Source organism: Mesoplodon bidens (assembly GCF_964165515.1).
Source record: "Mesoplodon bidens genome assembly, chromosome: 20".
NCBI classification, from domain to species: Eukaryota; Metazoa; Chordata; class Mammalia; order Artiodactyla; family Ziphiidae; genus Mesoplodon; species Mesoplodon bidens.
Window position 1 is genome coordinate 15,869,588 of NC_138181.1, and position 25,766 is coordinate 15,895,353.

Sequence of the window (25,766 nt, forward strand, 5' to 3'; positions counted from 1 at the left end):
TGATAGGCGCAGGCGTGCCGGAAGGGCTGAAGGTAACGGTGGCAGTGTTAGTGTCACGCCTTAGAGATTTATTTCTCAGGCTCTTTAGGATTTTTTTGTTTTTTTTGTTTTTTTCTCTTTTTTTGAGTCTTCAGAGAGGCAAGAGTAATTTCTCCCTTCCACTGTTGGGAATCTGAGATTCTGTTACTCCCAGAGAACCCCCTTTCGCGCATCTTTTCCTTTATACCTTTACTCTTCTGCGGGCTAGACTCTCCATCGGTCCTCCAAGACGTCTCGCCGTTTTATTTGATTTTAGTTCTGTCCTTTGAAAGAATCCCAGCCCCGGAGTTATCTTTCCTTCCCTCTTTAGCGGATCCCCGCCCGCCTCCATCCTCGTCCTCGGTCTGAGGCATGGAGCCTGACGGCTCTCGGGAATCCCCACCCCAGGAGGGCTCTTCCTTTCCTGGACGGTGGCCTTCCTCCGCCCTCGGACAGGCCTTCTCCCAGATCTTGCACCAGTTTGCCGGCCAGGAATCCCGACGGGACAAGGCCAGAAATGCTGCTCTTCGGGACCTCAGTGCTGTACTAGAAACCAAAGAATGTGATCAGTTATTTGAGGGGAGTGACACCTCGCTCCGTGGAATGCCCGAGATGCTGGGGCAGGTGGCAAAAGCCCTGGGGGAGTATGCAGCTCCTCCCGAGGGGCCGGAAGGGGGAGGTGATCGTCACTCCGAAGTGGCCGAGAAAGCGGCAGCAGTTGGGTTACTCTTCCTTAAGCTGTTGAGGAAAGTTGAGACCGCTAAGAATTCCTTGGTTTGCCCTGCATGGAAGGCAGGCCTCCGTCACTTGGCAGGACCCATCTATATTTTTGCTGTCACACACAACTTGGAGCAACCATGGACCAGCCCCAAATCTCAGGGCATCGCTGGACAGGTGCTCGCCTTACTGCTTCAGGTTACTGAGTGTGGTTCTGTGGCTGGATTCCTCCACGGAGAAAATGAAGATGAGAAAGGGAGATTTACTGCGGTCATGGGGCTTCTCAAACCCGATTTGAATAAGTGAGTACTTCTGCCGTAAGGGCCACCGACTTAAGCTTCAGACTAATGTTTTAGAAGGTTAGAGCTCAAAGGAGTCTTGTTTCTGCATCAGCGACAAAAAGGTGTTATAAGCCCAGAACGGTTGTGATTGTGATGACATTAACTCGGTAGTGGCAAGTTCTACATTAGAACCCAGGTTTTCTGACTTGATTTTCTAGTGCTTTCTCCAGTCCTGACAACTGCCCTGAAATTGGAAGTTCTGTCCCATTTATTTAGACTTAACTTTCTTCAGTTAGGTGGGGTTGGGGATTCGGAGAAGATTTAAACTTCGGGAAGATTTAAACTTACGATTTGAATTTAAACTTAGGGATCTTGAAGCTCATCGCTAGTTATTAGATATGGAAGCATGTTTGGGATGAAAAAATAAAAGTCCTTTAGATTGCTGTTAGCTAAAGTATTTTCTGTGAGATTCTACTTGCTACTTTGTACATTTGTGTTTGTGACCCTGGAGCGATGAGAAAAAAGTGAGTACATAACTGTCTTTTTACCAGGAACGTGGAGGTAAAAGGCTTAGTTTTTTTTTTTTTTGCAGTACGCGGGCCTCTCACTGTCGCGGCCTCTCCCGTTGCGGAGCACAGGCTCCAGACGCACAGGCTCAATGGCCATGGCTCACGGACCCAGCCGCTCCACGGCATGTGGGATCCTCCCGGACCGGGGCATGAACCCGTGTCCCCTGCATCGGCAGGCGGACTCTCAACCACTGCACCACCAGGGAAGCCCTAAAAGGCTTAGTTTTGAGGATGTCTGGTGCTTCTTTTTATTGCTTCTGAATAGGACCAGTTTCATTATTTGCAATATAAAGATAACATTACCTGTTACACCGTATTTGAAGATTGGTTGAGTAATGTGTGTAAACTCACTTTATAAGCTATAAATTGCTGTTTGAATATTGATTCATTTGCTCCCATGTGGTAATAATAATAATAATAGTGATACTGAAGACATTTCCTTTCCTCCTCTCTCCCTTCTCAACACTTTCTCGCTGTAACCACCACCATCACCACAGATTCTTTACATAGCTGTGGTTATAACTGGCTACTTTTCATCGGATATTCTTTAGACCCAGAGCCCTGGGTGATAAATGTATTTAGTGTAAGTTCTGTAAGTTATTTTGATCTAAATCTTAAAAATGTATGTTGTTAACATCAAGAGTTATCTTATGTGGGATGTATTTTTTTTTCAAGTATAAGAAAATATATTTAGCTTGAACTGGACACCATGTCACTTAATTAATGTGGTTTCATATTTCCATTTAGGGACTCCTGGAAGAATAACCCAGCCACCAAACATGTTTTCTCATGGACTCTGCAAAAGGTCACTCGACCCTGGCTGAGCCAACATCTGGAAAGGGTACTTCCCCCATCATTGCTCATCTCAGATGACTATCAAACAGAGAACAAAATCCTGGGTGTCCACTGCCTCCATCACATTGTGCTAAATGTGGTAAGTGGCCTCCGTTCTCTGTCATCTGTACCAATGGTGCAGGCTGAGTCATCATGGCCATGCCTCGTTCATGACATCACTGCTCTGCTGCTGCCTATGTTTATATCTTTTATTAACAGGCTTTCTTTTAATGCTGTCATGTGACTCTCAATTCACTAATTTATATTTTTCTCTCTGTATTTTCCTCTGCCAACCTAGTAGGTTGTATCTCATAGGTGACGTATATAAGAAACATAGACCATCGTCAGACTGAAGAACCAGACTTTGAGTCATTAACAACTGACTTTCAAGGAACAAAAAATTCAGAAGCTGAAAGGGATTATACCCAAATGTGCAAGCTATTAGTCAAGGAAACTGCTTTTTTTTTTAAACTGTGTATTATGGAGCTTTTAAAATATACACAGAAGTAGAGAGAGTGGTATAATGAATCCCATGTACCATGTTCAATCTCAAAAATTGTCAACATTTTGCCAACCTTGGGAAGCTTTTAATTGGGTAATTTGTTTGATTGCAGCCAGCTGCTGATTTGCTGCAGTACAACAGGGCCCAAGTCCTATACCATGCCCTCTTCAACCACCTGTACACACGGGAGCACCACCTCATTCAGGTAATGGTAAGATTTGTTCATAACTCTGAGTCTGAGCTCTCAAATTTGAGTAGGTGGCACTATGTGAATAAGAATAGCTGGTACACATTTTTCTCTTCTTGGAAGGTAAAGGTGATAACTGAGAGCCATTGACAAGTTGAAAATATGGGGGTAGCAAATGACTAGTGAAAATGTCTCAATACCAAGAGGCGTCCACATTCTTGAGTCTCCACAGAAAAGCCAGTGTTTTGTCTTCATCTGGGTCAATTATATATCACTTGGGGTCAGCTTTATGTCTGAAAAAGTTCTATTTTTAATTAAACAATTTTTTTTAGTCTCACCTATTTATGAGCAAAAGAGAGATGGGTTCTTTTTTTTCTTTCCTTTTTCTTTTTTTTCTCTTTTTGGACACACAGCTTTCAGGATATTAGTTCCGCAACCAGGGATTGAACCCGAGCCCCCTGCGGTGGAAGCACCGAGTCCCTAACCACTGGGATGTCCGGGAACTCCCAAAAAAGTTCCATTTTTATTAATTTAGGTGTCCTTCCTTCTGGGCTGCTTTTACATCAACACACACTCTGGGAACTCCTTTTATGTTGGGTTTTTTGTGTCTTTTATTCTTTCATCCAGTAGACATTGAGTATCTACTGTGTGCCAGTAACCATTGTAGGTTTCAAGAATGAATGAGTCGGACAGGGTTTCTGACTTTAAGAAATCCTTTGGAGAGACATTTATGCAAATATATATACTGTATATGTAAATACAGTACAGAGTAATAAATCTATTAAAAGTTTTCTGTGAAGTGCAGTGGGTATTGAACAGTAGGTAGCTAACAAGGTTTGGTGGTATTGGGGTTGTTTTAAGAGGATCGGGTAAGGAGGTGATATTTGCTTATAAAGGATGAATAAGAGTTTCAGGAATGGTGTTTGGAATCACACCAGGACAGACGTAAACGATAGGGTCCTGGGCAGGCTGCAGTGCACAGCATCTGCTGTGAAGAGACCTTCAAGCTGGCGGAAGAGTAAGACGTGGAGGTCACTTTCCTCCCCACAAATACATCAGAAATACATCTACATGTGGAACAACTCCTACAGAACACCTACTGAACACTGGCAGAAGACCTCAGACCTCCCAAAAGGCAAGAAGCTCCCCACGTACCTGGGTAGGGCAAAAGAAAAAAGAAGAACAAGAGACAAAAGAATAGGGATGGGACCTGCACCAGTGGGAGGGAGCTGTGAAGGCGGAAAGGTTTCCACACACTAGGAAGCCCCTTCACGGGCAGAGACTGCGGGTGGTGGAGGGGGGAAGCTTCGGAGCCACGGAGGAGAGCGCAGCAACAGGGGTGCGGAGGGCAAAGCAGAGAGATTCCTGAACAGAGGATCGGTGCTGACCAGCACTCACCAGCCTGAGAGGCTTGTCTGCTCACCCGCCAGGGCGGGCGGGGGCGGGGAGCTGAGGCTTGGGCTTCGGTCGGATCCCGGGGAGAGGACTGGGGTTGGCTGCGTGAACACAGCCTGAAGGGGCTAGTGTGCCACAGCTAGCCGGGAGGGAGTCCGGGAAAGTCTGGACCTGCCTAAGAGGCAAGAGACCATTGGTTTGGGGTGCGCGAGGAGAAGGGATTCAGAGCACTGCCTAAACGAGCTCCAGGGACGGGTGCAAGCCGCGGCTATCAGTGCGGACCCCAGACACGGCATGAGATGCTAACGCTGCTGCTGCAGCCACCAAGAAGCCAGTGTGCGAGCACAGGTCACTATCCACACCTCCCCTCCCAGGAGCCTGTGCAGCCTGCCACTGCCAGGGTCCCGTGATCCAGGGACAACTTCCCTGGGAGAGCACACAGCGCACCCCAGGCTGTTGCAACATCACGCCGGCCTCTACTGCCGCAGGTTCGCCCTGCATCCGTACCCCTCCCTCCCCCTGGCCTGAGTGAGCCAGAGCCCCCGAATCAGCTGTTCCTTTAACCCCGTCCTGTCTGAGCGAAGAACAGACGCCCTCAGGCGACCTACACGCAGAGGCGGGGCCAAATCCAAACTTGAACCCTGGGAGCTGTGCGAACAAAGAAGAGAAAGGGAAATCTCTCCCAGCAGCCTCAGGAGCAGCGGATTAAATCTCCACAATCAACTCAAAGTACCCTGCATCTGTGGAATAACTGAATAGACAACAAATCATCCCAAAATTGAAGTGGTGGACTTTGGGAGCAACTGTAGACTTGGGGTTTGCTTTCTGCATCTAATTTGTCTCTGGTTTTATGTTTATCTTAGTTTAGTATTTAGAGTTTATTATCATTGGTAGATTTGTTTATTGATTTGGTTACTCTCTTCCTTTTTTTTAAATATATACATATATGTATACTTTTTTCCTTTTTCTCTTTTTCTGAGTGTGTATGTGTATGCTTCTCTGTGTGATTTTGTCTGTATAACTTTGCTTTTACCATTTATCCTAGGGTTCTGTCTGTCTGTTTTTTCTTTTCTTTTTTTTTTTTGGTATAGTTTATTTATTTTTTTTCTTTTGCTGTACGTGGGCCTCTCACTGTTGTGGCCTCTACCGTTGCAGAGCACAGGCTCCGGACGCGCAGGCTCAGTGGCCATGGCGCACGGGCCCAGCTGCTCTGCGGCATGTGGGATCTTCCCAGACCGGGGCACAAACCCGTGTCCCCTGCATCGGCAGGTGGACTCTCAAACACTGCGCCACCAGGGAAGCCCTTTTGTATAGTTTTTAATGCTTATTATCATTGATGGATTTGTTTTTTGGTTTGGTTGCTCTCTTCTTTCTTTCTTTCTTTCTTTTACTTTTAAAAATTAAAAAAAAAATTTATTTTAATAACTTTATTTTATTTTATTTTTCCTTCTTTATTTTTTTTCTCCCTTTTCTTCTGAGCCATGTGGCTGACAGGGTCTTGGTGCTCCGGCTGGGTGTGCCTCTGAGGTGGGAGAGCTGAGTTTAGGACATTGGACCACCAGAGACGTCCTGGCCCCATGTAATATCAATCGGGGAGAGCTCTCCCAGAGATCTCCATCTCAATGCTAAGACCAAGCTCCGCTCAACAACCAGCAAGCTACAGTGCTGGACATCCCATGCCAAACAACTAGAAAGACAGGAACACAGCCGCACCCATTAGCAGAGAGGCTGACTAAAATCATACTAAGTTCACAGACACCCCAAAACACACCACCGGATGCGGTCCTGCCCACCAGAAAGACAAGATCCAGCCTCATCCACCAGAACACAGGCACCAGTCCCCTCCACCAGAAAGCCTACACAACCCACTGAACCAACCTTAGCCACTGGGGGCAGACACCAAAAACAACGGGAACTATGAACCTGCAGTCTGCAAAAAGGAGATGCCAAACACAGTAAGTTAAGCAAAATGAGAAGACAGAGAAATACATAGCAGATGAAGGAGCAAGGTAAAAACCCACCAGATCAAACAAATGAAGAGGAAATAGGCGGTCTACCTGAAAAGAATTCAGAGTAAAGATGATCCAAAATCTTGGAAATAGAATGGAGAAAATAAAAGAAACATTTAACAAGGAACTAGAAGAACTGAAGAGCAAACAAACAATGATGAACAACACAATAAATGAAATGAAAAATTCTCTAGAAGGAATCAATAGCAGAATAACTGAGGCAGAAGAAAGGATAAGTGACCTGGAAAATAAAATAGTGGAAATAACTACCGCAGAGCAGAATAAAAAAAACAGAATGAAAAGAATTGAGGACAGTCTCAGAGGCCTCTGGGACAATATTAAATGCACCAATGTTCGAATTATAGGGGTCCCAGAAGAAGAGAAAAAAAAGGACTGAGAAAATATTTGAAGAGATTATAGTTGAAAACTTCCCTAATATGGGAAAGGAAATAGTCAAGTCCAGGAAGTGCAGAGAGTCCCATACAGGATAAATCCAAGGAGAAACATGCCAAGACACATATTAATCAAACTATCAAAAATTAAATGCAAAGAAAAAATATGAAAAGCAGCAAGGGAAAAACAACAAGTAACATAAAAGGGAATCCCCATAAGGTTAACAGCTGATCTTTCAGCAGAAACTGCAAGCCAGAAGGGACTGGCAGGACATATTTAAACTGATGAAAGGGAAAAACCTACAACCAAGATTACTCTACCCAGCAAGGATCTCATTCAGATTCAATGGAGAAATTAAAACTTTTACAGACAAGCAAAAGCTAAGAGAATTCAGCACCACCAAACCAGCTTTACAACAAATGCTAAAGAAACTTCTCTAGACAGGAAACACAAGAGAAGGAAAAGACCTACAATAACAAACCCAAAACAGTTAAGAAAATGGTAATAGGAACATACATATTGATAACTACCTTAAATGTATATGGATTAAATGCTCCAACCAAAAGACATAGACTGGCTGAATGGATACAAAAACAAGACCCATATATATGCTGTCTACAAGAGACCCACTTCAGACCTAGGGACACATACAGACTGAAAGTGAGGGGATGGAAAAAGATATTCCATGCAAATGGAAATCAAAAGAAAGCTGGAGTAGCAATTCTCATATCAGACAAAATAGACTTTAAAATAAAGATTATTACAAGAGACAAAGAAGGACACTACATAATGATCAAGGGATCAACCCAAGAAGAAGATATAACAATTGTAAATATTTATGCACCCAACATAGGAGGGCCTCGATACATAAGGCAAATGCTAATAGCCATAAAAGGGGAAATCGACAGTAACACAATAATAGTAGGGGACTTTAACACCTCACTTTCACCAATGGACAGATCATCCAAAGTGAAAATAAATAAGGAAACACAAGCTTTAAATGATACATTAAGCAAGATTGATTTAATTGATATTTATAGGACATTCCATCCAAAAACAACAGAATACATTGTCTTCTCAGGTGCTCATGGAACATTCTCCAGGATAGATCATATTTTGGGTCACAAATCAAGCCTTGGTAAATTTAAGAAAATTTAAGAAATTTAAGAAAACACTAATGATGAAAAATTTGAAAAAGAAATTAAGGAAACACTCCCATTTACCATTGCAACGAAAAGAATAAAATACCTAGGAATAAACCTACCTAAGGAGACAAAAGACCTGTATGCAGAAAACTATAAGACACTGATGAAAGAAATTAAAGATGGTACAAACAGATGAAGAGATATATCATGTTCTTGAATTGGAAGAATCAACATTGTGAAAATGACTATACCACCCAAAGCAATCTACAGATTCAATGCAATCTGTATTAAACTACCAATGGCATTTTTCACAGAACAAAAAATTTCACAATTTGTATGGAAATACAAAAGCCCCCGAATAGCCAAAGCAATCTTGAGAAAGAAAAACGGAGCTGGAGGAATCAGGCTCCCAGACTTCAGACTATACTACAAAGCTGCAGTAATCAAGACAGTATGGTACTGGCACAAAAACAGAAATATAGATCAATGGAACAGGATAGAAAGCCCAGAGATAAACCCACACACATATGGTCACCTTATGTTTGATAAAGGAAGCAAGAATATACAATGGAGAAAAGACAGCCTCTTCAGTAAGTGGTGCTGGGAAAACTGGATAGCTACATGTAAATGAATGAAATTAGAACACTTCCAAACACCATACACAAAAATAAACTCAAAATGGATTAAACACCTAAAGGTAAGGCCAGACACTATAAAACTCTTAGAGGAAACCGTAGGCAGAACACTGTATATGACATAAATCACAGCAATATCCTTTTTGACCCACCTCCTAGTGAAATAGAAATAAAAACAAAAACAAACAAATGGGACCTAATGAAACTTAAAAGCTTTTGCAGAGCAAAGGAAACCATAAAGAAGATGAAAAGACAACCCTCAGGATGGGAAAAAATATTTGCAAATGAAGCAACTGACAAAGGATTAATCTCTAAAATATACAAGCAGCTCGTGCAGCTCAATATGCAAAAAACAACCCAATCCAAAATGGGCAGAAGACCTAAATAGACATTTCTCCAAAGAAGATATACAGATTGCCAACAAACACATGAAAGGGTACTCAACATCACTAATCATTAGAGAAATGCAAATCAAAACTACAATGAGGTATCACCTCACACCAGTCAGAATGGCCATTATCAAAAAATCTACAAACAATAAATGCTGGAGAGGGTGTGGAGAAAAGGGAACCCTCTTGCACTGTTGGTGGGAATGTAAATTGATACAGCCACTATGGAGAACAGTGTGGAGGTTCCTTAATAAACTAATAATAGAACTACCATACGACCCAGCAATCCCACTACTGGGCATATACCCTGAGAAAACCATAATTCAAAAAGAGTCATGTACCACAATTTAATTGCAGCTCTATTTACAATAGCCAGGACATGGAAGCAACCTAAGTGTCCATCATAGGATGAATGGATAAAGAAGATGTGGCACATATATACAATGGAATATTACTCAGCCATAAAAAGAAACGAGATTGAGTTTTTTGTAGTGAGGTGGATGGACCCAGAGTCTGTCATACAGAGTGAAGTAAGTCATACAGAGTGAAAGAAATACCATATGCTAACACATATATATGGAATCTTAAAAAAAAGAAAAAGGTTCTGAAGAACCTAGGGGCAGGACAGCAGTAAAGACGCAGACGTATAGAATGGACTTGAGGACACGGGGCGGGGTAAGGGTAAGATGGGATGAAGTGAGAGACTGGCATGGACATATATACACTACCAAATGTAAAATAGATAGCTAATGGGAAGCGGGCGCATAGCACAGGGAGATCAGCTTGGTGCTTTGTGACCACCTAGAGGGGTGGGATAGGGAGGATGGGAGGGAGATGCAAGAGGGAGGGGATATGGGGATATATTTATACGTATAGCTGATTCACTTTATTATACAGCAGCAACTAACACAACAATATAAAGCAATTATACTGCAGTAAAGATGTTAAAAAAAAAGTTTCAGCCATGGGGGGTGTGCAGAGAACATTCTGAAGACAGAAGAAACAAGTTATATAAAATCAGAGGTCGAAATTACCTTGTTTCTTATTTTGTGCCTAGTCTCCCTCCTCCCACCTCAGTCTGTCACCTTTCCTTTTTAAATACTATTTTTGGTTTTGAGAACCCAGGCTGTGCTAACAGCCAGAAAGGCGTTAGGGCTCTTGAGATGGTGATTTAAAAAAAAAAAAAAAAAAGGAAAAAAGACATAAAAGAAAAAACAAAGATCCCAGGAGAGCTAAAAGGGAGTGCTTAGACACTGAAATTTCAGATAGGGTTGTCAAAGTGGATACAAATAGGATCATCTGAGATTTCGTTTGGGAGTGGTTTTATTGTAAATACTTGTAAATATCACTTAGGCTCAGGAGTTTACTGACAGTAGACTTAGACTCCTAAGTTTTGGATTAAAGTCTTAGCTCTGCTATTCTTCCAATTTTATAGATTAGCAAAGAATCATCCTGAGGAGAAGGTATTAACTTGAGACGGTCCGATGGAGATAAAAGAATGTAAAAAAAGTTTGAAAATGTCAAGTAATATACATTAAACTTATTACTAGACTGTTTTAGAATTCTATGACATGGACCCCAAGGATGGTAGGTTAGTGGAAGTTGCTAGAAAAATCTGAGTGTTGTGAATACAAATTAGTTTACTACAGTTCCTATTACTTCCTCCTAGGCTGTGCTCCTGTGTCTGCTGGATTTATTCCCCATCCTGGAGAAAGCCCTGCACTGGAAGGGAGATGCAGCCCGACCCACCACACACTGTGACGAGGTCCTGCAGCTGATCCTGATTCACATGGAGCCAGAGCACCGCCTTCTCTTACGCAGGACTTATGCAAGAAACCTACCGGCTTTTGTGAAGAGGTGAGTCCTGTGAAGAGGTGAGTCCCGGGGCAGCTGGGCGTGGCCATACTCAACTTCACTCTTTGGGGTCACGTTTTCTCTGTCATTTTTAGGTTGGGGATCTTAACTGTCCGGCACTTGAAGAGGCTGGAGCGAGTCATCATTGGTTATCTGGAGGTTTATGATGGACCCGAGGAGGAGGCTAGATTGAAGATATTGGAGGCCCTAAAACTTCTCATGCAGTATACTTGGCCCAGGTATGACAGCCAGCAGATAGGTGTGCTAAGAGGGGCAAAACTCAGCCGATACTCCCTTCAGAACTTGCCCAGATGTACATTCAGTACAAAGTATTAAGGACGTGCCATATATTTGAATACCTCCTGTTTTTCCATACCAATTGGATTTTGAACTGTGAAAATGGCATTGAAAAGATATAATATAGTCAGTTCCTTCAGGTGTACATTTCTCTGGATTTATAATGCATATTAGAATTTTAAAGGCCATTTAGCAGTGCTACAGTAGACATATTTAACTTTGTTCACCCTAATGTTTCTTAAATCTGATTGAGAATGGAGCACTCATAGCACATCACTGAACATCTGTGGTAATCAGAATACTGATCTGGGATATATTTGCTTAGCATTCCAACTCTGGCTCGAGGTAGCTGTCCCGAACAGCAAGCTGGAACCCAAACATGTCGGGTCTGCAGAAGGCTCTCTTGCATGAAATAACAATGTTTAATTCGGCGAGTCCAGTGCCTCAGCAACACGTCTCTGTTCTGAGCCGTATTCTCTCATCTCCTCATAATGTACCCCACAGTCACATTTGTAACGAGGTTGCATTTATTTGCTTACTGTCTTTCTCCTCTACTGAACTAGAAGCTTCAGGAGGATGGAAGACTGACCACTTTAGTACACTAAGAACTCCAGAACTTACTCAGAACCTGGTATTAAGTACACAGATATTTTTAAAGTGACTGGAATAGATGCATGAATGAAATTGAATCAGACTAATACTGTCCAAGTAGAAGAGGTCAGCAAGCAAACGTAGACGTCAGAAAATGAATGTCAATTATGGAGGGGGCGGGGCCTGGGGAGTGGGAAACAGCAAATTGTGTGTTGAGTGATGACAGGTGGAGGGCTGAGCAGCACACAAGTTACAGGAAAACACTTAATGTTTTTTAGATCAAGATGAGGGATGCAAACTTTTCTCCCAGTCACATTTCTGCCCAGAAATATATTTATATTTTCACACTACAAGTTAAATTATTTTTCAGCTTCCTTAAGGCTTTTTAGTTTTTTTTTATTGTGGTTAAAAAATACATAAAATTTACCATTTTAAAGTGTACAATTCAGTGGCATTAAGTGCATTTACAATTTTGTGTAATCATCAACATAAAAAGTTTTAGAAACACTAAGCAGAAGTAAATAGACTGGGCCTAACTGGTGGTAATCTAGGATCCAGAAATATAGTGACAGAAAACTCAAATTGACACGTTAAGTCTCAAAAGCCAAGCTTACTTCCCTCACTGTATTTTTAATCTCCAGGCCTAAGACCGCATCAAAGCTAAAGAACTATGGGCCATTTCCTGTTCTGTGGTCAAAAGTATAGGCTCCTGGTAAGGGAGGTCCCAGTTCTCCCTTTTCAGGAGGGGCTGTTTCCTTACGGTAGGACCATGCTTCTGGAGGGAAACTAGGTATTCCTCGGCAGGCCAGAATGTTAGTATGGGCAGCGTGCTGTAGAAAAAACAAGGGCCTTAAAGTTCAGAAATCTGGAGTCTGGTCTCTGGTTCTGCTTCCAGCTCTGTGGTCTTAAATTTCGACTTCAGTTCCTTCATTTATGAAATGAGGGTTTTCTACTAGATGGCCTTTGAAGTCTCTTTCAGTTTTAATATCCTGATTCGGAGTCTGAACATCATTTTTCTTCTTGATTCCAGAGTTCCCTGTAGACTTGTGGTCTTACTGAAGGCTCTCTTGAAACTGATATGTGATGTAGCAAGGGATTCAAGCCTCACACCTGACTCTGTTAAGAGCGCCTTGTTAGAAGAGGCCACAGACTGCCTGATTCTCCTGGACCGCTGCTCTCAAGGACAGGTGAAGGTAAGGGACAGTCTGCGACTTGGTTTCTGACAGGCTTCTTCCTCCTCAGGTAATTCCTGTGATTCTAATTTACATTTACGTGCCTGACCAAGTCTGTAAATGAACGTGGGGGGTTCGAGTCTCTACCTCTGAGCCTTCTAGCCTTCAATGGAGTTTGATTAATACCTTATTCTTCCTTTAAAGCTATTTAGAACTATTTAGACCAAAAGGCAAGAGGATCAGTGAATGTTTCTGGAACCAGGACAGAGAATGGGCAAAAGGATCACGATCAAGAATTTGTAAAATTTAAGTTCTGTTCTAGTGGTCTGAATGAAAAAAAAAGAGGTTGAAATAATGGGCTATAAACCACCAAGGAGCAATAATTTAGGTAGAGTAAGCAATTCAGTTACCAGAAATGTTTCCAGTTTTTCAGAGGCAACTGTGTTTTCCACATGCTTATTTATCCACGTGGGAATTCTTCCTTTGGTCTCATATTCCACAGAAGTTAACTTCTCAAAGCCATAGCATATAATAGCTGTGTGTCCACGTATACATAATTTATAAATTATTGTCTTATTTCTTACCCCATTTAGAAATCTTCAGTTGAAAGTTATAAGGCAGCATGAAAAATATCCTAAAAGTATTTAGGGGTAGCATGGTTTATTCAAATTATTTCATCTCGGCTTTTTAATCTTGGGCATTTTTCAAGCCCTAGATTTAATCTGATTCACCCTGACTGGTAGTAAGCTACTTCTTTGTGCTCCAGTAGGACATTTCCGTTTCTAAAGTTACACCTGTTCTGTGAACTGTGCCCTAGTGTCATCCGTCCTTCCCTTCTTTGAGTATGGTACCAAGAAAGAACAACCAAGGTAAAAGGAGAACACATATCAAACAAACAAACAAACAAAAAACAAACACCGTTTGGTTTGCTGTTTCAGGGTCTCCTGGCTAAAATCCCCCAAAGCTGTGAAGACAGTAAGGTGGGGAACTATATCCGAAGAGTGCAGCAGGTTTCTGAAGGAGCTCCCTACGATGCAACTTAAGACTTGTATTACTTTCCTGAAGAGGAAAAGATTTTCTTTCTGTTCCAATTGTTTTAAATGGAATTATTTCAGGAAAAAGGTATATTTATATTAAACATTATAACTTAGATCTTCTTTTTCCTTCTTTCCTTTTTACTCCCATAGAAGTAGGGAAAAGAGAACATGAAAAAATTGAAGTCTGGACATTTCTAAATAAAGGGGGGAGGGGGAGGAATGCAGGGGGAGGATACCAAGGAAACGGGTGGGTAGCATTTAAAATTTAGAAATATTTACACCCACAAACTCATCTGTTACGTTTCTTGGGCTCAAGCTGTTACTTCAGCACATGTAACAATGCTATAAAAATACTCTGTTCACAATTTAGGCTTTTCTCCACTCCCCGCCCCCCGATTTTTTGCCCCACAGAAGTAGCATAAATATTAAAAACACAAATATTGTGTTAAAAACAAGATAAAGAGCAAAACCCAGAAGTGTGTATGTGTTTAAGATTAAAAAAGGGAAGAAGTTCAAAATGCCCAGTCCCGTTTATAAACGTCTGAAGGGAAATCACGTGGTTTTGGCCTTGGCCTCGGGCTCTGTCTCCAGCTCATACTCTATCTCTACATATGCTTTTTTCCTCCTCAAAGGTCCTTTCAAGGGTGCTTTGCCTTTATGTTTAGTGTCAACGGCCTTTTCTTCTTCCTCACTGGAGGATTTATCATCCTGATCTTCATCACTGCTGGCGTCCAATTTATCCATGTCCTAATATGGGGAGGGAAAAAAATAGGAAAGACACTAGATTCATTCCCCAAACTGCCTATTTAGAACTAAAACCAGAGAATTTATCTGCTCTGTGTGACCAGAACTCCCCTCCCCCTTTTTTGTCTGAAGCCAAAGGACAGATTTTTACCCATGAACCTCACCTCAAAATCACTTATGTCACTCTCATCAACTTCATCATCTTCCACAAACTCTCTTTTTCCCATATCCTAAAATAAAATGTAGTTGTTATGTTCAAGATACATAATGAAAATTCAGCTTAGACATCTGGTTTTATTCTTTGATAAGTGCATCAGTAACATAAACAGAATGAGAGTCTACTTACTAGGCAACCAAAATCAACTTATTTCCAAGTTTAATACTTCTGAATTTAAAACACTTCAGGGATATCAATTCTCATGCCTGATTTAAATCATTAGAGATAAAACATCCTCATTTTAAATGGTTAAAATCAATTTACAGTACAAGAACAATTCTTTGCACATTCAACGAAAACTATTAATTTCAAATATTAAAAAATAGTTTACTAGGAAAAGTTACACCTGTGTACCTGTGTGAGTCTATTGTGAACCTACTTGTTAAATTTGCCCTTTAACTAAAAATACTATCATTTAAATACTTCCCCTATATTAACAGTAAAATTAAGCCCTTTGTAAATTTCAGTAGGTTCCTTAATGTTACATTCCCTCAGCTAATAAGGACTCTTCATTTGTCATCTTGCAGGAAAAATTTTAGAATGCTAATAAATAAGATCAAATTGTCAATGCATAAATAGTTTGTTGGCTGAACCTGGAGAACAAAGCAGCCACTACTGAACCAAATTAATCAAAAATGATAGGAAAAAATAACCAAATACCTATTTTGGTTAGGGAAATGAAAATGATATTCTCTCTCAATTATATAAAAATGGATCTCATCCCATAGATTACTGCTTGACAAAGCAAAAACATAAAGCTTACTTCTTTATCTTCTTCATCATCTTTTTCCTCAGCATCTGAAGAGCCACTGTCTGCCTCCTGCTGTTCCAGGGCCTTGTCGAAGGCATGGATGGGGAAGTTGTAGATGTCGCCATACTAAAAAACATAAACATGGGTCACCTTTAACCACATTTGGATCTTATGCTTGAAGTCCACTGTCCAACAAGTATATTATTTTCCTCAGTGATTAAACAAGAATAATTAGTAATATTACTATATTATTTTCAGGCCTAGAGCCAGCAGTGTCTTTCAAAAACCCATATTTGACATTTAAATAATCAGTGATTAATACCAAACAGGCACCTTCTATGAAGGATGGATACCAGATCACTTAAAACTTAGTAGTATATAAAACCCATGGATTGGAACAAATGTAATTTTGCTGATAAAGGGGAAATAGTAAGGAAAAAGTCAATTTTATCATGTTGTTTCTGTAAATGACAATTTTTCAAAAGACAATAATTCATTTTAAAGAACCTTAAAAGACTAGGATGAATAGGCAGGAGGATCGAAACTGTACGGCTTTTATAGAGAGATCTGGAGTTGTTGTGTTTGGGACAGGGAGTTGGGAATAATGGAAAAAAAGGAAAGGTCTCTCTACTGAAGTATCAAGAGTAACTAAAGTATTTTATGGGCTTGATCAAGGAACTAAAATGAGGAAGCCAGGGCCTATATGATATTTATTTTATTCCAATAATAAAATCAAGGTGAAGATCTTTCTAGCATCTTTAAAAATAAAACACATTTCCCACTATTCCTACATTTCCTAGCATATTACCACCTAAAAAATAAAATCTGTACCCCAAAGTTCCCAGCTTTCTCACCGTATCTTGTTTCAGTCTCTCCAGCAATTCCTTTTCGATGGCGTTGTCCAGCTGAGCAGCTATTAATGCCTTTTCCTGTAAGAGAAAAAGAGCAAAGCCATTTACTTCATTAGACTCATTTTTCAGCCTGAAGAAGTGGGAGAAATCAAGTTTTTATGTGAAAGATATAATCCCCTTTTCCCTCTTACTGTAATAGGAACTTCTGCCTGTCCAACCAGATATATATATCTTTTAAAAAATTGGGGCTTCCCTGGTGGCGCAGTGGTTGAGAATCTGCCTGCCAATGCAGGGGACACGGGTTCGAGCCCTGGTCTGGGAAGATCCCACATGCCGCGGAGCAACTAGGCCCGTGAGCCACAACTACTGAGCCTGTGATCCGCAATGAGAGTCCGCGACAGTGAGAGGCCCGCGCACCGCAATGAAGAGTGGCCCCTGCTCGCTACAACTAGAGAAAGCCCACGCACAGGAACGAAGACCCAACACAGCCAAAAATAAATAAATAAATAAACTCCTATGGTTTTATGAATAGACTTTTTAAAATAGTTTGATCATTTATTTTTATTTTTTAAAAATTTATTTATTTGGTTGCACCAGGTCTTAGTTGCAGCTCGTGGGCTCCATAGTTGTGGCACGCGTGTGGGATCTAATTCCTGGACCAGGGATCAAACCTGGGCCCCCTGCATTGGGAGCACGGAGTCTTACCCACTGCGCCACCAGGGAGGTCCCTTACGAACAGATTTCTAAATTAAATTCTACAAAGTCTTTGACAGATACACAAAGCAAGTAGGTCTACATACATTTAAGTGTCTCAGAAAATTAGAAGTCCTGAAGCAGACTCCATAAAAGCTGCGAAAAGGAAACAGAGACCTTCACCCATTTACGTTTTCTAAAACCGTGTTAGATTCCATGTGATAGATAGAAAGTAGATCAAAAAATCTCTTCAGTGGTCTTTTGTAGGAAATGATACATGGTATCAACCTTTACACAAAACATAAAAATGTTAACCTCAATCTGCCTTTCTTGCCGAAGACTGTGCATTAATTTGAGAGTAAAAATCATAGAGAATGTTAGTGTTACACACTGAAGCTATGTTAGGATGAACAATACACAGGACCAATTACAATGCAGGGAGACTGGGAGCACACAGAGCAGTTAGAAGGTTACCGTGATCTACATTTTTCTCTAAAGGGGGTGCTTACACCTCAGGGGTGATCCACTGAGATGTAGCAAGCAAATATTCATAACTTTTTGTATATATATATTTTAAGATATTAACTATGACACATTTTTATGCACACTCACATAGGTGCCTTGACTCTGTCCATAAAGGAAATAGTTGTGTGTCACATTACAGTGAGCAAGATATGCCAAGGGAAAAAATACTGCACAACGAGTCTGAAAGTGGTGGTCTCACTCCTTTATTCAGATTATTGCAGCCTATAGCTATTTGCTTGGTTAAGTGGATTTATAGATGATATTGAATACTTTGCAATAAGATAGGGAGTAGTTTTAAAGATGTATGCTGGTTATTTAATGATTTAGTACTTTAAAAAGAGTTGTAGAACTTAAAGAACCATGCATTTTTCACAAAAAGAAAAATGTTCCAGATTTGTCAACCTTTTCTAAGATGACAGATGGCTGTCAGCAGTATGTAATGTAGCAGAAGTATTTTTTTTTGTGGCTGCGTTGGGTCTTCGTTGCTGCACGTGGGCTTTCTCTAGTTGTGGTGAGTGGGGGCTACTGTTCATTGCAGTGCGCGGGCTTCTCACTGCAGTGGCTTCTCTTGTTGCAGAGCACGGGCTCTAGGCGCACCGGCTTAGTAGTTGTGGCTCGCAGGCTCTAGAGCACAGGCTCAGTAGTTGTGGCGCACGGGCTTAGTTCCTCCACCACATGTGGGATCTTCCCAGACCAGGGTTCGAACCTGTGTCCCCTGCATTGGCAGGCAGATTCTTAACCACTGCACCACCAGGGAAGCCCCTGTAGCAGAAGTTTTAAAAAATAAATACACTCTGTTCTTTCAAACTCTAACAGTGAGTTTGAAAGAATTGTTTTTCCAAAAAAAACTTGTTCTGTGACTAGAACATTTTAAAAAGTGATTACATCTGTATGTGACATTGCTGAAAACGTGTGTCTTCCATAAAAAGTGCAATCACACCCTTAAAAAATTTGGAAACGGAATTTTCTAACCCATTAAAAAATCTTCCAAATCTATTTCAGAGGGCTTCAAACTTATTTGGTAAAAATAGAAAATTTTAATTTCTTCTGAAAGGTTTGCAAGAATGCCTGTTTTGACTCAGGGAGGATGAAAACTCACTGGCCAGATTTAAACAAAAACGTCTGCATGATTGGTGGTGGAGAATGAAAAATGAACAGCAAGTACTCAACGCAGGCACTCAAAAATGCCCTCCTTTCTCTCTGTCTCTGAGCGCTCTATCACTTACGACAGCCCTTAAAGGCAAATTTACACTGCTGAGAACCAAACCTTCACTTCACTACATCACTAACTTTTACTTATAATACACCTATTAGTGCAAATATACATGTATAATAACATTTACAAGTAATATATTGGGGAGCATAGGTTCAAAAATTTTATTGATGGGGTGAACGATCAAAAAAGTTTGGAGATTCAATCCCGGGTTTCGGCACCAAAACAGTAAGTTTGGAGACCAATGATATAACAGGTTTGAGATACAGAAAACTCTATGTGATTAATGGAAACAAAAGCATCAAGATTATTAAAGCTGTTCCTTGATAGGATATGACAAATGATGAGGTAAATGTCTGTTGGTGGAAGGATGGTAAGCAAAGCAAATAGCTAGAATGACTGAAAATGTGAACTCGTCAGGAAAAGCTAATTCCTGGGTCTTAAAAGCATAAGAATACTCAGCCTGAGTGAGGTCTCATGAGGTGGACTGGCAGACTGCTCTCTATGACAAAGGCTGGAATTTCCTGACTAGATTTTCCATGGATAGCAAAATATTATCATCACTGTTCACTACTTCAGTAACAGAGCTGACAAGTTTACTTCAAAGAAACAAATTATCCCAATTAATCCCTTACCAGCAATTTCAGAACGCCAAAAACCCAGTTTAGATGCCTAATATGACCTGAACCGACATGAGGTGCCTTAAAAAAACATTTTTTAAATTCCATCTAGTGTGGATTCATCTAGTGAAACATTGTTATATTTCACTGCACAACTACTAGTGTGTTTAATGAGAATGTTCAAAGCTGGCTGAGGGTAATATGTAAAACATAAGATTGGCAACATACCAGAATTCTAAATCTGACCTCAAGAATTTCAGACAAGGAGTTGTGGATCTCTATTTAAGGTATTTTTTCTGTTCTCCGTTACACATACCCCCAAAGTTACCCACATTTTAACCTGCCCTGAAAGTCAAAATCTTCCGATACGGAATATCAGATAGCATATGCAACTAATACTGTTGTCCATAATCTAGGGCCCGAACAGTTCACAGACAGCAGTGACTGAATCGTTCTCATGAGCCCTGACTACACAGCCCTACCCTCAATGAAAATACAGAACCTACGATTATCAGAATAAGTTACCTCTCTTCTTTTTTCCCTCCGTTCCACCTTCTTACTCAAAGGAACAAGTTTCCTCCTATGGGAAATAAAACACATGATCAGAAACCCCAAGTACATGTTCTACACGTCCCTTTAAAATAAAAGATAGAAGAAAAAAAAGGATTGGAACTGATTTTGTAGGGCTCAGCTAAATATAGCAAGATTACATAAAATTTTCTAGATAGTTAACGCTATAAGAAGTCAGGCATTTTTACATATATTTGACATTGTTCATATATGTGGCTGTTTTTGTTTCTTTAGGCATCCTGAAACTTCTGAGGGTGTTTACAGTGTTAAAGATTAATGCTTCCGCAAGCTAGGAAAAAATAATTTTCTACAGAAGATTGACATCTCTAGCTTTCTCTACAGGTCACAATGAATTGGGGCCTATCACTCCTTAAAGATGGCATGCAATTAGTTCTGTGGATTTCATATCACTTAAAAAAATAAGTTTTCAGTGAACCCAGAGTAAAGTTCTTACACTCCATTTCACATTTTTTAGATCATTTTCAACTCCCTAATTTTAGGATTCCCTCAGGGTTAAAAAGACAATTTTCTGAAGCTGATAATCAAGTTGTACTCTACTGTTTTTAAAATCCCGCAAAATTAAAGGGCACAACTTTAATCTGTGGTAAAGCTACTTCTGCTTAGCATGTCATAAAAAATTACCCAAAGCTGAACTTAACAGAAAACATTACTAGAGGTTTCACAATATCTCAGCTTCATAATAAGATGCATGGAAAGGTAATTTAAAAACAAATAAATGAACGATCAATACTTACTGTCGCTTTAGTGTAAGTTTTCTAATTCGAATTAGGTACTGGGTGATCTTGGTGAATCTCTGCTTACATTTGTGTCGAATGAAACGGGGCCAGTAAATTAGATTTTCATCTATTTGCTCCAGTGCTTTCTCATAGTTTTTATGCAGCCGGACCTGTTAAACAGAAAGGAAGCTTGAAGGGCAAGGGTAATATTAAGTCTTCACTGTTAACGACACTCATGGGGCCTAATAAGGATGGCTCCAAGAATTTAAGGTAGATGTGGTCAAGGAAGTGAGAAAAGCATGTGGCCTTTTTGCTCTTGATCAATGGTCGTCATGATTTTATGTCCTAAGTCTTACCCGTTCCCAGAGACGCCTAGGGAAAGCTGCTCGCTCTATAACCTTCATATACAAGTAGCACTGTCCTGCAGGATAAATAGTTTCATTATTATTTACGGAGAGACTAAAGAATATCCTTTTAAAAGCTGTTGAGTACTTCTCTTGCAAGTTAAAACCAAGGAGTTACCTTTCTCTTCTTTGATAGTGGCGTACTGACTGTTTGCCAGGGGACAGGACGACCGATTACACAGTCCAGTCAGGCTGTATTCATTTCTGCAAAAACTCTGAGTCTTGGTTCTGGGATGAGAGGAAAAGAGCAAAGAGTATAAGATGGGATGCCAAGAGGGCAACTGACGGAATCTATATCCAAGTTGAAAATCTAGGCTCACCTTATTTTGAAGGAACAAAATTGCTTGTTTCCTAGTGTATCCCAGATAACCTGCAAGACAAAGTAGAAACCCATTTCAACTGCTCTTACCTAACAGGTGCCATATTAATCCAAGAGAACCATGCGCTAGGGCAGCACCCTGCTTTACTGAGGAAACGAGTCTTTGAAGAATGAGAGGACAAAGAAATGCTTTGTAAAATAGTCTGATTTATTTGTTTTTACACAAATAACAGATTCTTGTAGGAAAAGTAAATACAAATTAGCGATGACCATAACCTTACTGCCCAGAGATACAATTTCGTAGTATTTCAATTTGTATATTCTACCAACTAGCATGCCTACATGTCTATTTTAAACAATATGAGATTATATATATAGTAGTTGACTTTTTTTTTTTTTTTTACTTAATGTGTTCATTATGCATCGTTGTCACACACTACTAGATTTTTGGATATACGTACCACACATACCATGATTTTATCTCATTGACAAGGAAGATCCTCTGTTGCTATCCTCCACTAACTCATATGCTCTATATTCATTCAGCATTTATTGTACACTTAATACTTATGTGAGACACTGACATTTCAAAGTCCTGACACACAGGAGGCACTCAGGCACGTGCTGAATGAAGGAAGGTACAATCCTTAAAAAGTTTTTTCTTTCTAGCTACAGAAAAAGAGATGTAAACAAAGCATCACAAAGCAGCAATCTAAATGCCACAGTGGAGGTGTGTAACAGCATGAGAGCCTTTGAGTGAGCTGCCTTGAGGAATTGGGAAAGGCTCTAAAGTAGTTAAAGGGAAAAACACAAAGAAGCGTTAAAGAATGGAACAACATTTTTGGAATTTTACAGGATGTGTGTTTGGCAGGGGATGGTGGGGAACAGGTAAGAGGAAATGCAACTGGAGAAGTAGGAGCTAATTCTGGCTTGTGGCTTTAAATATCATCTCCAGGTTGATGACTCCCAAACTGTCATCTCCTGGTCAGACTTCTCTTCAGAGCACCAGATTTGTATATACATGCAGCTGCTTACTTGACATCTCCACTTGAATGTCTAAAAGGCATCAAACACATTCACAGGTCCAAATGGAGCTCTCAGTTCCACACCTCTCAAAAGAATACTGGGTTCCTTCCCTAGTCTTCCCCACCTCCATAAATAAAACCACCACTGAACGGTTTGTTCAAATCCAAAAATCCCTTGATTTTTCCCTTCTTCATTTCATCCATAACCAAGTCTTGCTGGTTACAATGATAAAACAGCTCTCTAATTCATCCATGTCTTTTCATGACCACTCCCACCTTAGTTGAAGCTACTTTCATCATGCTCTAGTCTCCTTGCTTTCATTCTTTCTCTCCTTCGAAAGCCTTTCACACAACTAGAGACATTTTCACAAACGTAAATCAGATGTCACTTCTCATTTTAAAAAGCCTTAAGACACCTCCTCCAAGACTCTACATGATCTTGTCCTGCAAAGATACCCCACTTCACTTCCTACTTTTCTTCCCTTGATTTCTATAACACGGTCACACTAATGTCCTTTACCACATTCCTTCTCTCTTACCTCCAGATCTTTGTACTTTACTGTTCTTACTGCCCAGATTGATTGCTTTTCCCTCAGCCCCTGTGGCGGTTTTTCCTCAGTGGCGGTTCCTTCTCATCTTTTAGATCTCGCCTCAGATACCTTCTATTCAGAGAAACCTTCCCTAATCAGTCCTATCCGAAGTGGTCTCTCCTCATCACTCTCTACTTCATCAACCCGATGTTTCTTTCATAGTAGTATTACACGGTTCAACTGTATTTAATTTGTTCACGTGTTTACTGTCTCCCCCGCCAGAGCTCCAGTAAAATAGAGGTCTTTTGCCTGGCTTAAATAACAACCAAATCTCCAGTAATTACTCTTGGCACACGGTAGGCGCTTGAATATATCTCATACGAATAACTAAACGAATAAATCTAGGATGCTTCCAAAATTTTGACGCGGGCAGAGAGTGGAGCAAACGTAAAAAAAACACCTAACACAGGAAAAGCAGGTTGAAAAGTACCGCGCACATGGTTGAAAAGGATGCTTAAATTTGGTGTTTAAACTTCACCGTACCGTCCCCCAGGCTGCCCCCCACCTCCGCCCCCGCCGCCTCCTGAGTCCCCAGGGGACCATACGCAAAGTCCTTCCTTGCTAGGCACCAAGGACTGGATACACCGACCCTGGGGGTTGAGGTGGCGGCGTCCTGACCCCTTAACCCCGAAGGGCCCGGGTAGACACGTGAGAGCCCCACGCTCGGAAATCAGGGCTCTGGAAGCCTCGCTTCCGGAGCCACCCGACGCTAATGGGCCAGCTGAGTAGGTGGCCTCTGAGTCTCCTAAAGCGAGCGAGACACACTTCATAAAACCCGGGTGACAGCGCAAGAGGACTCACATCATCTGACTGCATCTTGTCAGCGGTTCAGCGAGCTGAGCCTGGCCAGGGCAGGGAAGCAACAAAACTGCTTCCGGAGAATCACTTCCGGGAAGCCCAGTCTCGCCTATCGCGAGAGTTCTGAGTTCTGCAAGGGGTGTTATGCGGCGCTCCTTTATGGTCAAACTTCCGCACCCGTCGGCAGGTCGCCGCCGCCACTGGACTGTCACCATGCGCTCGGACCGCTTAGGTTTTGTCCCCGGCTCCCCTTGGGACTGTAAACCCGGCTAAGGACCCGTGGGAGCCCGCGCAGGAGCCGGCGGCATTTCGAAGGGCGGAGGCCGAGAGTGCCGGGAGCGCCCCTGTCCAGCGAGCGGTTTGACGGTCCCTGAGTGTTAGCCGCCGGCCCCGCCCGCTGGGCCTTCCCTCTGCTGGGCGCGCACCGCCGCCGGCGGGGCCTCAGCTCCGGGCCGTCGGGGCTGCAGTGTTCTCGCTCCTTCGCCGAGTCTGTGGACCTCAAACGCGGGCTTTTTAGACTTAAGACCCTCGCTTCCGCACTTACTCCCCCCACCCCTTGTTTGGTGTGGTATTGGGTCCTGACTTTTGAAATTCCTGGGTCAGATATTTCAAAAACAATAGATTCCCCCCCCCCCGCTTTTTTCTTTTGACAGGGGAAGAAGAAAATCTTTACTAGCTCATACCGTTTTTCAAAAGAAAAGCCACTTCAATACCAGTAGAGTAAGAAAGGCACAATCCCAGAATAAGGATGGCCCTTAGTTTGCGTATCACATTATAAAATAATTTAGTATACCATAAATAGTATAATTTTGTTGCATGCAGATGAAAACTAGGCATTAGAACCACCCTGTTAGAAAGCATTGATTTAGCACTGGTTTGGGGAGCCAAATTTAGGTTATAAAAACCAACTTCAGTTTACTAGATGTTTTGGGGCACGTCAGTCAACCTTCAGCAAAGCTGTTTCCCATTAGAAAAATGGGTGCATGCAAGGACTACAGGTATTATTGTAACAGAGAAGCATAAATGTGACTCCATATTGGATCTGCTTCTTTTACGTTCACCTTTGAATTCTCTTGCTTTTGCTGCACCTTAATAACTAAAAGAATGTTGCCTGTAGCCTGAAATATGCGGGGGAGCCCATCCTCAAGGCTCTGACCTTTAAAGGTGTAACCCTTTCCCATTCATACAGAGATAAAAAGTTGCAGAGCAGAGAATAACGTTTGCCTTATTGGAGGCTAATAGGAGCATCCTGACCTGACCTAGTGGACGGCTGCAAGGACGAAGAATTCTGGCCCCAAGAAGTTTGCAGCAGTCAGCCACACCCCTTCCCCTTTTAGTGTAAAGAAAGCCACTATCTTCTCCACCTGCTGGCTTTCCGAATAAAATTGCTCTTCCTTGCTTCAGTAACTCAGCTTTTGATTCATTGGCCTGCCATGCAGCGGGCAGTAGGAGCTTGGACTTGGTAACAGTATGTTAAAAGCATAGTTTACATTGCTTCATACAAAACCAGTGTGATGGTTCTCACTAGCCTACTGCCTTATGCAAGGCTGGTTTAGAGACCAGAGGAAAGTCATAGTATAAATACCCCGTACCCTTTTATGTTAGTAAAATCAAGTTTAAAACTTGATTGGAAGTTTGGAAAATGTGGAAGAACTCAAAAGCTGGACGAGACTCACCACCTGGA

At 41.4% G+C, this 25,766-nt stretch overlaps 2 protein-coding genes across 3 annotated transcripts; one reads left to right on the forward strand and one right to left on the reverse strand.

The window, feature by feature from the left end:
• Positions 1 to 14,140, forward strand: TTI2 (TELO2 interacting protein 2). The gene is made up of 7 exons (XM_081221156.1): positions 1 to 1,037; positions 2,333 to 2,519; positions 3,034 to 3,126; positions 10,744 to 10,931; positions 11,024 to 11,167; positions 12,847 to 13,009; positions 13,927 to 14,140. The coding sequence occupies exons 1-7, from the start codon at positions 391 to 393 to the stop codon at positions 14,029 to 14,031; spliced, it is 1,527 nt and encodes a 508-aa protein (XP_081077282.1). The 5' UTR covers positions 1 to 390; the 3' UTR covers positions 14,032 to 14,140.
• Positions 13,042 to 24,168, reverse strand: MAK16 (MAK16 homolog; the record flags this gene model as incomplete). 2 transcript variants are annotated; one of them, XM_081221158.1, is made up of 10 exons in its annotated part: positions 13,042 to 14,772; positions 14,934 to 14,999; positions 15,750 to 15,863; positions 16,592 to 16,666; positions 20,165 to 20,219; positions 20,965 to 21,116; positions 21,303 to 21,367; positions 21,469 to 21,578; positions 21,671 to 21,720; positions 24,086 to 24,168. In XM_081221158.1, 10 exons carry the CDS (start codon positions 24,098 to 24,100, stop codon positions 14,578 to 14,580), a joined length of 897 nt encoding a protein of 298 aa, XP_081077284.1. In that variant the 3' UTR covers positions 13,042 to 14,577. The 2 variants fall into 2 exon arrangements, with proteins under 2 accessions (XP_081077284.1, XP_081077283.1); XM_081221157.1 differs by lacking the exon at positions 24,086 to 24,168 and having other exon boundaries at positions 21,671 to 21,744.
• Between the last annotated feature and the right edge of the window lie 1,598 nt (positions 24,169 to 25,766).